The sequence below is a fragment of the Mugil cephalus genome, chromosome 1, assembly GCF_022458985.1.
Source record: "Mugil cephalus isolate CIBA_MC_2020 chromosome 1, CIBA_Mcephalus_1.1, whole genome shotgun sequence".
In the NCBI taxonomy this organism is placed as follows: Eukaryota; Metazoa; Chordata; class Actinopteri; order Mugiliformes; family Mugilidae; genus Mugil; species Mugil cephalus.
The window spans coordinates 10,086,195-10,098,718 of record NC_061770.1 but is presented as its reverse complement, the minus strand read 5'-3'; the positions used below and the strand labels follow the sequence as shown (position 1 = coordinate 10,098,718).

The 12,524-nt window shown below is 42.1% G+C and overlaps 1 protein-coding gene across 4 annotated transcripts in view; it reads right to left on the bottom strand.

Annotated features, from left to right (window-relative positions):
• Positions 1-12,524, bottom strand: part of LOC125008277 (protein kinase C and casein kinase substrate in neurons protein 1-like) — a 29,771-nt gene that overhangs the window by 2,179 nt on the left and 15,068 nt on the right. For 3 of the 4 annotated variants that reach the window (XM_047585463.1, XM_047585456.1, XM_047585472.1), the window contains 8 exons: positions 10,179-10,308; positions 6,896-7,052; positions 6,534-6,769; positions 4,268-4,423; positions 3,627-3,802; positions 1,588-1,708; positions 1,361-1,467; positions 654-850 (listed from right to left, as the gene is read on the bottom strand). In XM_047585463.1, coding sequence (XP_047441419.1) covers positions 654-850; positions 1,361-1,467; positions 1,588-1,708; positions 3,627-3,802; positions 4,268-4,423; positions 6,534-6,769; positions 6,896-7,052; positions 10,179-10,238 — 1,210 coding nt within the window. In that variant the 5' untranslated portion in view covers positions 10,239-10,308. Of the gene's footprint in view, positions 1-653; positions 851-1,360; positions 1,468-1,587; positions 1,709-3,626; positions 3,803-4,267; positions 4,424-6,533; positions 6,770-6,895; positions 7,053-7,730; positions 7,875-10,178; positions 10,309-12,524 lie in introns of those variants that run through there. The other variant, XM_047585479.1, reaches the window with a different exon arrangement.

Below are 12,524 nucleotides of genomic sequence, written 5' to 3'. Positions count from 1 at the left end.
TGAAACCGTTCCACTACTCACTACGCTGCTTTAATGAGCTCCTGCTCATCAACAAATTTAGCGATTGTGAAAAACTGGTTTCGGAGGTAAGACAGGCATTTAGCGCTTGGGCCTCAAATGCTCATGAAGCATTCTGGTGAGTAGTGCTCAATGCAAACATGACTGGTGTTTGCTTAAAAGATGACTACACACAGAGTCTTTAACTTTTTCAAACCGAACAAAGTATCTGTCGAGCTATTGTTTGCCCACAGTTGTAAGAAGTCTTTGTAGACTGCCTCCAGGCATTACCAGATATCTAAAAACATTTCACTCTGGCTAAAAACGTGGCAAACTACAGCAGACTGAAACAAGATGAAGACTCACAGCTGTGGCTCCTTTAATTGTTATTTTTCTGTGTCCATCTTGTCTTTAACGGCACTTTTTCAGACTCTTTTTCTCCCACAGATCTTGTGTCAATTGACACTGAGCGCGTGTAATTTGTTTTCAGTGTGGCTATTATTGACTAATCACTGCTATCTTAGAGGAAGGGTGATTTAAAATAGAATTTAGGACAGAGTTGCTCCTTTTTGACCGCCCTGCCCCAGCCTGTCATCTTACCCTCAATCTGCACGACGACAGGCAGGACCACGTGGTCCGCACCATCGGATAATTACCCGCTTTGAAGGAAAGCTCATCCTGTTCCTGGCCTTCGTAGTCATAGAGAGCGCGGACGCGGACCCCTCTCCCGGTGCTCGAATCGTCTTCGAATGAATTCCCGTTCCCACCGTTCTCGTTGCCGGAGTACGTGGCGGGCTGCTCGTCGTCGGACCACTCGGTCGAATAAGCTTGGTTCTTTTCGTAGCTGCTCACACTGGACAGGAGAGGACATTAAGGGCGAAATTTGACATCACGTCCCAAAACTAAAGAGCAAAAATATTTGAACGGACGAGCTGAATTGCCAACAAACATCACAAAATGGTCACAACTGCCAATGGACAGATCATGTTTGTGTGAAATAACTCTCTCTTAATTGTTGTCATAAAACTAATAAAAACACATCAGCCACACTGATGTTTCTCAACAATGCATACGGGAATTGTTTGTTCTGAGTAATTCCCATGAACACCATTAGACGGCTGTAAATCTCACTAGAGCGCCAAAAATAGTTATTCCTCCAAAACCCCCGAGGCTCAGTGTCTGAGAACTGCTAAAGAAAACTATTAGAAGACAGACTGAAACACAGATGGTTATGAAAGTGACGTAAAATGTGAAGAAGTATCATTTACATCCTCAACATATAATTTCGTGAACTCATAAAAAACACCACGGTGTGTTTCAGTGTGATTTATGTGGCAGTAAACAATCGACTCCGTGAACTAACCTGCTGCGGTCACCAGGTGGCGCCACATGGTCCGTGCTTGGAGTGGGTGGGGCCCCGTCTGGTTTCTTCTTCTTTGGAGGAGCAGCAGCCTGGTCTGGGTTGTACTCCTGGCGAGCAGAGTGAAAAGAAACACACGAAGACAGATTAAAGAGAAGAAGGTAATTTTAAAAAAACAAAAAGGATTTTTTGTGTGCATGAGTCTTCATTTAAAAGGTCTCACGTCGTACCTCAAACGCAGGCCAGTTCATATGCATCCCTGGGCCGTGGTTGTTGCTGAACCACTTCAGGTCCTCTTGCGTGTTTGCAGCCAGGATCGTGCGCTCGAGCTCTCTGTATATTGTGGAATAGCTGAGGAGAGGGAAAAGGGAACAAATCCGGACAATGAAAGTGGCAGAAGGGAGCTGGAGGCGCTGCCAGTCTGGCAACAAAACCCTGCGTGTAGTTCAGATTCTTGGATGAGGCATCCAAATGTTGGGCCGTGACGAGACCGAAGTGTCTCCCCCAATTTTTCTGCTGACTCTGGAGCCCTCGGCAGCGGAAGAATTTGACCTGAATAATCCTTTCAATCTTTTATGAGGTTGTCACTGTTTATATTGCTGCAGTTTTCCAATAATCATTGAGGATTAAAAAGGGGCAGATTCACCTGGTGGTTTTACTCCTCTAAAAGAGGACAAGCGTATCTGAACAGTGTAGTACAACATATTCAAAGACACAAAAGTGTAACATTAATTAAACAGAGGCCGTGTTGGATTAATGAGGCAGTTTAAATTTCATAACTTGATTTAGCAGAGTTGATTATGTTACTCATAAAAGTCAGTAATTTATTGGGAGAATATTGGAGGGTGTTTAATTTGTTCAAACTGAAATTCACGCCGAGGGATCACATATTTCTCAAGGTATATCTTTACAAGACTATTCTTGCTCTGTGGTTATGATCGTGCTAAATCCAGAACCTGATTTGATTCATATTTTGTACTTTTTTTTGCATATATACCAAATGCCGGAGGTGTTAGATCATTTCATAAAAAGGAGGCGTGGGGCCTATTAAATGATTCAAATACATCAAATCAAAGGTGAATGATTAAACCGGTGGGGACAAACAACAGTGCAGTCGTCTAAAACACAGGTCTTCAACAGGGGGTCCGCCATGGGGGGGTCGCAAAATATTTAGTTGATTAGACCAGGGGTCTTCAATGTTTTTCAGGCCAAGGATCCCCAAACTGATAGAGAGATTAATCAGGGACCCCCTACCTACTATATGTGTTCTATATTAAACAATATTCTGTATTAAGCAAGTCAAATAATATACAGATTCTAATATATATATATATATATTTTTATTATTTCAAACAGTAGGGTGTTTAAGGGGAGAAACTGTGGGGAAACTTTAAAAAAAAAAAAATCTATATATAAAAAAAAGTCTAATCAACCAAAGATCAAAATCTTTGCGACCCCCCTGCAGTACCTCCGTGGACACCCTAGGGGTTGTGGACCCCCTGTTGAAGACCTATGGATTAGACTATTTTTTAATCTATTTTTTTCCCCCCACAAAAACTGTTGCACATATTTGGGGTTGAATTAATATTTGAACCTGCATATTATTTTTACAGCTTAATATTTAATGAAAAAATTACGTATATTTATAAATAGCACTAGGCCCGAGTTTAATATATAACACATATAGTAGGTAGCGTGTCCCCACTTAATCTCTCCATCAGTTCGGGGTCCTTGGCATGAAAAACGTTGAAGACCCCTGCTCTAAAACACAGACAAGCTCGAATAATCATTAGATTATGAAGTTGGCATGTCCGCCTGAAGACGTGCCAACCGAAGAGCCTGAAAATCAGTTTGCCGTGGCTCCTGGCTTTGTTTGTTGCACTCAGGTTAAAAACAGCCCAGAATATGACAAGCATTGAGTTTGAACAAAATTCACATTGTCTGAAATGCCACTCACAGAAAATCATCCGTTAACTAGTGCTTCGAGTGGGAACGCTAATGAGAAATAAACGCCTGGAAAGCTGGAATCAGCTTGGAGTGAGGCGTGCCCAATGTGACACAAAACAAATCAAACTAATCTACTGCACATTTATCTTCAGTGTGTGACTGTTTTTGATTAAAATTAAAGGACTGCAACTCTACCTTAGGGTTTCATCTGCTCAGCAATATACATTATATATTAAGCAACATGAACCAAACTGCTGTATAAAACTCAGAGAAGAAGAAAAACTGCACACTAATAAAACCGCCCCGCTTCAGCCTGACCAACCTTTGGTTCTCGGTGAGGTTAAGGTGGCGTTTGATGTCCAGCAAGGCCTCCTTGAGGAAGGTCAGCCTCTTGACTTCATGCTGCTGGCACTGGTCAAACACCTGCTCCATGCTCTCCATGTACGGCTGGGTGCACTTGTTCAGCTCCTCCAGAGACTTCTCATACTTTTCCTTAGCCTGAAACAAAGAGACGCTGACAACTGAGCCCCAAACTCATTTATTATTTTAATAGCTGGCTTGATTGCAAATTTATATTCATCACATCTCTGAAGGGAAAAAGCAAAATTATCACATTCAACGTACAAAAACTGAATTTTGCCTTCCTGCTACATACATCCATCATAACACTACATCTTAAAATATTAATTTATATAAGAATATGTAATTAGCCTTATCAATACCTATTTAAACCTCTGCCAGGTTGCCAATATACATCAGATAAGTACTGTTCGTCTCTTTGTCCATTTTATTATGGCTACAAATATGTAAAATATGCATGTAAGAAGCAACATTAAATTACAGGATATATGTTGCTGATAAATATAAATGTTCCATGATATTCTATATTTATACGTGATGATGATTAATGCCTGACCGGAGAACACAGAGTGTCTCCTGAACATTAGATTTCAGGGTCTTTACCTTCTGCGCATCCTGTTTGCATTTGTCCACTTTCTCGTGGAGCTTCTTCTGCTGGTCTGGCGTGACAGAAGCCTCGGTCTTGCCGTTGGCTTCTCGGGTCGCAGCCAGCTTCTCCTCCTTGCAGGCCATGTGGTATGTCTTCTTAGCTGCCTCCATCTGCACACCGAGAACACGGATACATGATCAGATATGACCGGTGGAACACAGCTGAGTCACAGCCGCTCATCCCAAAATAGGAACGACCTTCTTTTTATGCCCATATATCCAGGACCAGAGGCGTGTTTTGATGTTTATGGTAAATATAGTGCTGCTCTTATTTACTGGTTGATGATCTGATCCGTGTGAGAGCATGTGTCTACAGGGCACTAAGCCCTTTTATGCCACAGAGAGATGGACTGAGGTAGCTGGAGCCTGGATACAGTGCGGTTTCGGTTGGTTAAGGTTATGATATTATTGGCTGTACAGACACAGACACTCAACAATAATCAGAATAAAAAATCCCTCATAGCTGGAGCAGACCAGACCAATCTGAAGGATTTTTCAATCACACTGATAATCTGCTCAAAAGAAAAATGTTAGCTCCTAATAATGATCTAAACGCTCCATCTGATCTTTTATCCGGTTGAAATTAATTATTACATTCTTTCTGTGCATGCCTACCAAACACCACCGTTTAAGCAAAACAACATAATATAAGAACAAATAAAGACGTCCATGAAAAAAGCAAGCAGAAAAATCTTCTGTTGTTTTGCTGAGTTTTGATAAGTAGGACCACTGTATATGAATTAATAATGTTCTGACTGATGTGCAAATGCATACATCCTATCTGATCGCTGACACTGTCCTCTGTGTAAACAGTTAAATTGGATTCTCTGATCAGAATTAGTTCAGTAAAGATTGAAGAAATGTTTGCCGAGGCTTAAAAACTATCCCCAGAAACAGGGAATCAAAACTCGAAGCCTACCTCTCTGCTGTTCACTCATTTGTTCAAATGCAGGATTTGTTTGGCCACTCGGGCCACAGGAAACAACTTGTGAACACATCAACGCGTTTATTTCTAATGGAAGCTGTATACATGGCTAAGGGACATGGAGAAACATGGTTGTGCTGTTTACTTGTTTGCATTAATTACTTCAATGTCCATGTTCACTGATTCTAGCAATTATGTTATATTCCATTTTTTATTCAGGTTTTTTGAAATTCCCTGCCCACACTGTACGTACTGACTGTCAGAGTGCTGTATATTCTTGTATATTGTGTGCATTTTTTCAAATGTGATACTGTCTTTTATTTATTTTTTTGTATATATTTTGCACCTACATCTGTGCTACTCTGACAAGGTCATTTCGCATACATGGGATAAACAAATGTTATGTCTTGAATCACATATGGCCTGGATCAGTCCTCTCTCAGCCGCCTTCAGCTCATCCAGAGCGCTGCCGCTCGACTCTCTCTCAACCTGTTTTAGCTTCCGTTCACTGGCTCTCAGTCCGCTGTCGTATTGATTTTGAACTTCTCTTAACTGTTTTTAAAGCCCTCAAAGGTCTTGCCCCTCTTTATCAGTCTGAGCTCCTGTGTCGCCACATCCCAACCAGAGTCCAGACCGCCGTGGTTGCCCGTAGACTCTGACTCTATGTTAGAACCTCCCAGTCCCTAGAGACTTTTAATTCCTCATGAAAAACCCACAATACTTCTAAATATTGTATTTTTCATTGTTCAGTGTAATTTTATTGTTTCTATTGTAATCTAATTATCTATTTACTTCTCTTTATATCTTGTACCGTCTTCTGTACAGCACCTTGATTGACAGCTCTTGTCTTAAAGGTGCTTTATAAATAAAGCTTGAGTTGAGTAGAAAGCTGTGCATCTCCGTCATGTGTTTTTGGTCTGTTCTCATTTCTGAGGGAAATAATCAGACGTTTTATGTTCTGCTGCTTGTCACTAACTGTGGCTGTCTATTGTTTTCCTTTAATGCAGCAGCCAGGAAATGTCGCTATGAGAATGAAGCAGCGCAGTGAGGATGAAAAAAAAATGTGTTTAATCTCGCGAAGCTGCAGGAAGCAGCAGATTCAGATGATGATTCTGCTTTCCCATGGTTTTCACTTCGTTAAATGATACGTAGTTAATGCCACAACTTTTCGTCTTCGTTAGAAATGTGATACATGAGCGAGAAGGGCTCATAATGTTGATGTGTCAGAGCCAGAAAGAGCCACTAAGTCTTCATTCATGTGTTGGATTAAACTACTTCTTCACTCGTCCCCCTCACCTCCTTGAGCTTTTTGGCCCACGGTTTTTGAGCCTTCTTGAAGCCTTCCTCCGCCTCCTTGGCCTCTTTGAAGCCTCCGATCATTTGCTTATGATACGCCTCCTTCTGCCAGTTCTTCACTTTCTCAACGTCCTCGTTCAGCAGGTTGTTCTTCACGTCTTGGTGCAGCTCGCTCACTTTGTCCGCCTCCGTCATCACGGCCAGCCAGGCTCTCTCCACGGAGCCGTACTGTGGACCTGCAAGTGGGACAAAATTACACATTCATATTCCAAATGAGTCTCGGTCAAACATTACCAGAGACTGTTGAGCACATTCATTTGTTGAGCTATTTAATTAACCGACACTTGCTCCAAAAAGCTGACCTTTCTCAATGAGTTGTCTCCATCTCTTGGACCAGGCGGTTAGCTGATCACCGTAGGCCTTTTCTATCTTGGCACGTTCCTGCAGGCAGCCCATGAGGTCATTGCAGAGTCGATGGCCGTCATCAAATCTCTTGACAGCACGTTTGTAGTTCCCCACCTGAGAACAGAGAGGTGGAAGTGGAAGGACTTGCCACTAATCTGCCTGTACGTTCTGAAAAAAAAAGGTGTCAGCGAAGGTAGAAAGTGAAATATATCTTTGTATGCTTTGAAATGTGCAAGGCAAGATGGAGGAAAGATGGCCTCTCAAGAGTATTGTCTTCTATGACACCTTTGCCTTCCTTCATGTGACACTAAGGTAAATAAAACCAGAATAAGTTAGTTTATGATTAAGCTGACTTCATGAGATTTGATGTTAAACGTTTGATGACATTAAACAAAGACATATGATTGGCTGAAATGCTGAAAAAACAAAAGCAACCAAGTAGCATCGAGGTACCGTACGAGTCAAAATCCTGTGCTTATATGTGGAAACACAGTGTTGTGAGTTCTACATTTCGCTCTAAACTAATGAATTGTCCCTCACATTAACGTCCTCATTAATTTTATTAAAATGCTTCTGGGTCTTTGTCAAAACTGAGGTTTAATTTTAAACCAACGACCACATATTAAATCGCACTTCCTCAAAAGTGGTTGCTGCGTTCCAAAGCAGAAGCAAGGAAACAAGGACGCCTACGGTTTTCAATTCATTTATAGACTTGCAGAGTCACCTCTCGCCACAGAGAGCATGAAGCTGAATGAACACCTCTTTGAGATGCTTTCAATAAATAATACTAACCTTTCTTTCTTTCATGAGGGGAATTTCCTGGAGGACGGCTGTATTAATAAATAGCTGGCGACGCGAGTGCACGCTCGGCGAACTACAATTTCACATTTCACGTCTAAACGGGAAATATTTGCCCTGAATAAAAGCATCAAAGCCACATTTTTTGTTAGCCACCTTAAATGAGGCTGCCTTAAAAAAGCAGCGCCAGGCTCCTCCCACTCCGTGCCTGCAGGGGGCGTGAGCTCATGGTGCATGACGAAGGGAGGGTAGTGATGGGGGTTTACTCGTGCCTGTGCATGTGTAGTTATGCAATGACATGGGCTTGTGTTAGTCTGCCGACATGAATGTGTGTGTGTATCTATGTGCGAGCGCACGCTGTGGCTGCTCTAATCCTCTTGAGTGGTGTAATGCAGTCGGACAGATTCTCAGGAATAGATGACGAGGAAGACAGAAATACCGCAGACTGTGTTTGTGTGTAAAGGCTGCGTACGGGACTGCATGCAGTCACGTACCGCATCGTACAGACACAACTCATGTCTGACATGTTTGCGGGGCTGCAGTGTCGCACTGTGATTGGTCCTGACGTGAGCGTGCCTGAGTGTGTGCTGTTTGAGAGGAGTGCTGCAGGGAAGCCGCGAGACAGGTGTGTGAGTTTTTGGCCCGGGTCACAGGCTGCCAAGTCAAACCAATATAAACACGCAGGTGGACTGGTTGTACACATGAAAACACACCTGAGCCCTAGTGTTTGTACTATGTCCTTAGTACGGACGCGCTTGTCACCCTACCCCTGTTTAACATAAACCAGGACATAAAGCATTTAAAATGAAAAGGATGACTTTAGCTGCGTTGCTAACATACAGATGCTATAGGCAGGTGCATGTGGTGAAAGGCTGCCTCAGAGCGGCGGACAACAGAGGCTCTTTGTCTGAGTCTCTGTGGCTAAGAGACATGATACAAAGGGGCCTCTGTACTGAGGGAATTCATTATCACTAATTTGGCGGGTTTAAAGTGCACACACTCAGTCCTGTCCCCACCACTTCAGAGGATATTTCATCTACTGGGACTGTATCACCTTAACCAATGACTACCCATCTCACTATAACCTCAGGCAAAACCTTAACCTAAACCTCTAACCTTAAACCAAGTCTTCATACTACATGAAGGCACCACATGATTTACATGAAGAGGACTTCGTGTTCCCAAAGGGAGGGCGGATTTCACACAATGTCACTGAGTAAACAGTGATGGCCCCACGATATGAGTAATGCAAGTGCACACACATTGCATTGTTGCACTGCACACACTGCACGCTGCGTGTGATGGTTGTATTTGCTGTGATGCATCCGAGGATGACACAATTTAAAACAAATATGATGTCCCATGAACAGGCCGACAGAAAGAAACGCGACCTCCTCCTCAATAAGAATCGTCTGTATCAGGTTAGCATGTACAGCAGTACTGATTGGGAGAAATGGATTTAGTTAGGGTTTATTTAGACAGAAGCTCATTCATATTAAGGCTTCAAATTCTGTTACCACTTCTGTAGGTTATTATTAACAAATGCTCAAAAGTTAAATGTATTTAATTTGGTTCCTCTGTTGTATTGCCATGTGTACCTTCTATTTTATTTGACTTTGAATTTTTCTCTTATTTGTATTATTTTCCAATTAATTCAGTTAATTGTGTACAGTACTGTTAATTGTTTGCTTTAAATGTATATATATATTTTTTATCTATTACCAAATGGTGGAGGACTTGGGTCGACTTTTGCTTTAATGTACATCTCGTCTTATGTACGGCCCTGTGGACTTCCTTGTTGTCCAAAGTTTCCATACAAACAAATTTGCTGCATTCTAGCTCACGTTAATTAAATCTCTCTATCTTTTCAGAAGTTTAATTAAAAACACAGATGCTGCAGCTTTTCATCCATTTGAAAGTCCAGTTTTTTCACTTCAGCCTAATGAGCAGGAACATTTCATAATGAGGGAGACTTTAAAAAGATCTTAGTTTAAAGCTGGAGTTTGACATTGGGGGAAATATATTTAGTACGTATATTGGAAATTATACGGAAAAAAACGCTGGCTTGCCTGGACATAACAACATCTCCCTTACGAGCTTCTCCTTTTACAGTTGGATGCGGGGTCGGTTTATTTTATATGATGTGGTTTTCCAGGTTTCTTTGAAAGTTGTTTTCAGACAACTCTTGGATATTAGAGTTGGTTTTAGAGGGCACACTATGTCTAAAATGTAGATAGAAGCATCGACTGAAGTGACACTCTGCCTTGAAACTAGATGATATCTAGCAGCTTCCTCATGACTACAAATAAATTTGCCTTCTAAATATAGTGATCTCAATTTCATGATTTCAGTAGAGACACATCAAAATAAAATAGTGAGAAGGTGAGGGATTGTGTTGTGGGTTAAAAGTGCATCAGAGCGTATGCGACCGTGCCCCTTTACCTCCCAGAAGCTGTCCATGGTGTCGTCAGCACCTGCAAATTCATCGTAGGAGCCAGACATTTTCCTGGATGTGGCAAAGCACTCTAATGTCTAAACCTGTCCTCTGCAGCAGAGCTGGGTTCCTCATGCACTGAAAGAGACAAAGACAACAACAAAACAAGACGGTTACATTTCACAATTGCCGAAACAAAAGCCAAACAGTCGCTGTGTGAGGCTTGACTCTGTGTAACTGTACGCCACGTGTTACATCTCCCTGGTAGTCAGAGGAAACCTATCTCTGTGAGAGTTTCTGTTGGAGACATTTATAATAAAGAGATAAAAATAGTCTCCTATGCCATGCACTGTGCAGCGCCGTGCCCGGAGGAATGAGAGGGGGCATCTTATATTTGTGCGTCCTAGAAAAGACACCAGAAAGAAAGCAGAGCACCACACAGCTCTGACCCCAAATCTTTTACATTAAGAACATTCATTCTTTCGACGCATTACATCTGAGAGCTAGCTGAGCCGTACGCAATGGTGCACACACTACACAAAGTCCAGCCCTCAAAAGATTCCCCTTGTGTGCAAACATAGGACAGAAACAAACACGCCTATAGTGCATGTGAGTTCTTTGATTATGCTGTTTCATCACCAATTACTTGGTAAATTCTTCCGGCTTGCCGTTCCGCCTGGATTTCCTTAAGCACTAAAGGTGATTTATATTTATTTGCTTGACATGTGTTCGATATCTTACCACCAAGGCAAAAAACGGAGAAACTGCTGGACACTATATTGGTATTGAACTCAGTTTGAAGCCTAATCCATTTTACTCTCATGACTAATGCCTCTCCACCCCCCGACACAGAGCTCTTCATTGCAGTCCAGCAAACAGTACGGCAAAGAAATTCATAGAACAACATGTAACAATAAAGAGGCTTTGTACATAATGTTTCTGCCCGACATGGTTCCCTGCAGAGGATTGTAATTTTGCATGTGGTCCCACCGTGCAAAAACACTGTAAAGGCTTTTAATTAAAAAAGATAAGAAGGGGTGCAAATTGCTATTCATGGAGTGTAAGTACACACAGTTCAAACTGACTTTTGGTTAAGCGTGCCGAATAGAGGTCGTTACAGATGAAGTGATGATTCGTCGCCATTTCTGATGATAAAATGAATCAGCACTCTGCAGCCGGTATGCATCACAAGGAATATTTAACCTAAGTATCACCACTGCGCCTCATGCTTCAGCCATCAGCCTCCTTCTGCTCGCATGTTCAGATTAATTCTTGCATTGCTGTTTGCGTTAAGATTAACCTGAGGTGGCCCCGACCTCACTTCCTTTATACACAACATATTAGTCCCGGTAAGGTGTTGAGTCTACACGGTCTGCTCATGTAAGGATCATACTGTTAGTAGCAGCTACTGCGACATTTCTCACAGGGTGGTCTATTCATCAAAAAAAAAATCAAACCCTGTGTGACTGGTTCAGGAAACCAAGCTCTGCTCACTCAGTGTTTCTGCTGGCCTTTCACTGCTTTAGCCAAGCTACATTTCATCAAATCCTTGGCTACTACCACCCGCCGTCACACCAGTCTGCGAGACTGTGAAACAGTCAAGTCTTTCATTCACTGGCTATTATAGAGAACACAGTCAGTGCTGGTGCAAAATACCAAAGAGCTACAGTATTTCATAATTTAGCAATTTTACTGTCAGAGACAGAATCAGAGATAACTCCAGTCTCCCCGGTTGCAGCGGGATTTAGTGTTTTATTTTTCGTGTGAAGAGAGAGCTCCAGGGGTCGGGGAAAAAAAGATTCATCGTTTTCTGTCTGAGCCACAGCGTTTGGTACAACTGACAACGGCATACACTGTAACCATTGTAAAAACTAACTGAACACTGAGGAATACTGAGTATCTTCTGGATTCAAAGACTGTGTGAGTCATAATGTAAGTCCATAGATCTACGGTACATAATGACCAAAAAAGCCCAGTGTAGTCAATCCAAAGTAAATTTTAATTGATGTTCTTTGGTGGATTACCAAACTCAGCTCAGAATTGTCTATTGTGCACCTTATAAAGGATGTATGACAACACAACAGAAAGGACACACCCTCAATAACTCCCTTCTAGAAAATGGGACATGACCCCTTCCCGTCAATTCACAACCTGGCCAACGAATTCAACAGCCTTTAGTGTTTTCAGAACGGATGTCGGCCCGTCACTGAATGAAATTTACGACAATCATGAGACTCCAATTACCTCGCCGACCTCTTCTGAGGAACTCAATCCCTCATAATCCTTAAACTCGACCTCGCTTTCAAAGGACGTCTTTAGAAATTAGGAGCTTTCTTGCTGACACTTGAGATGAA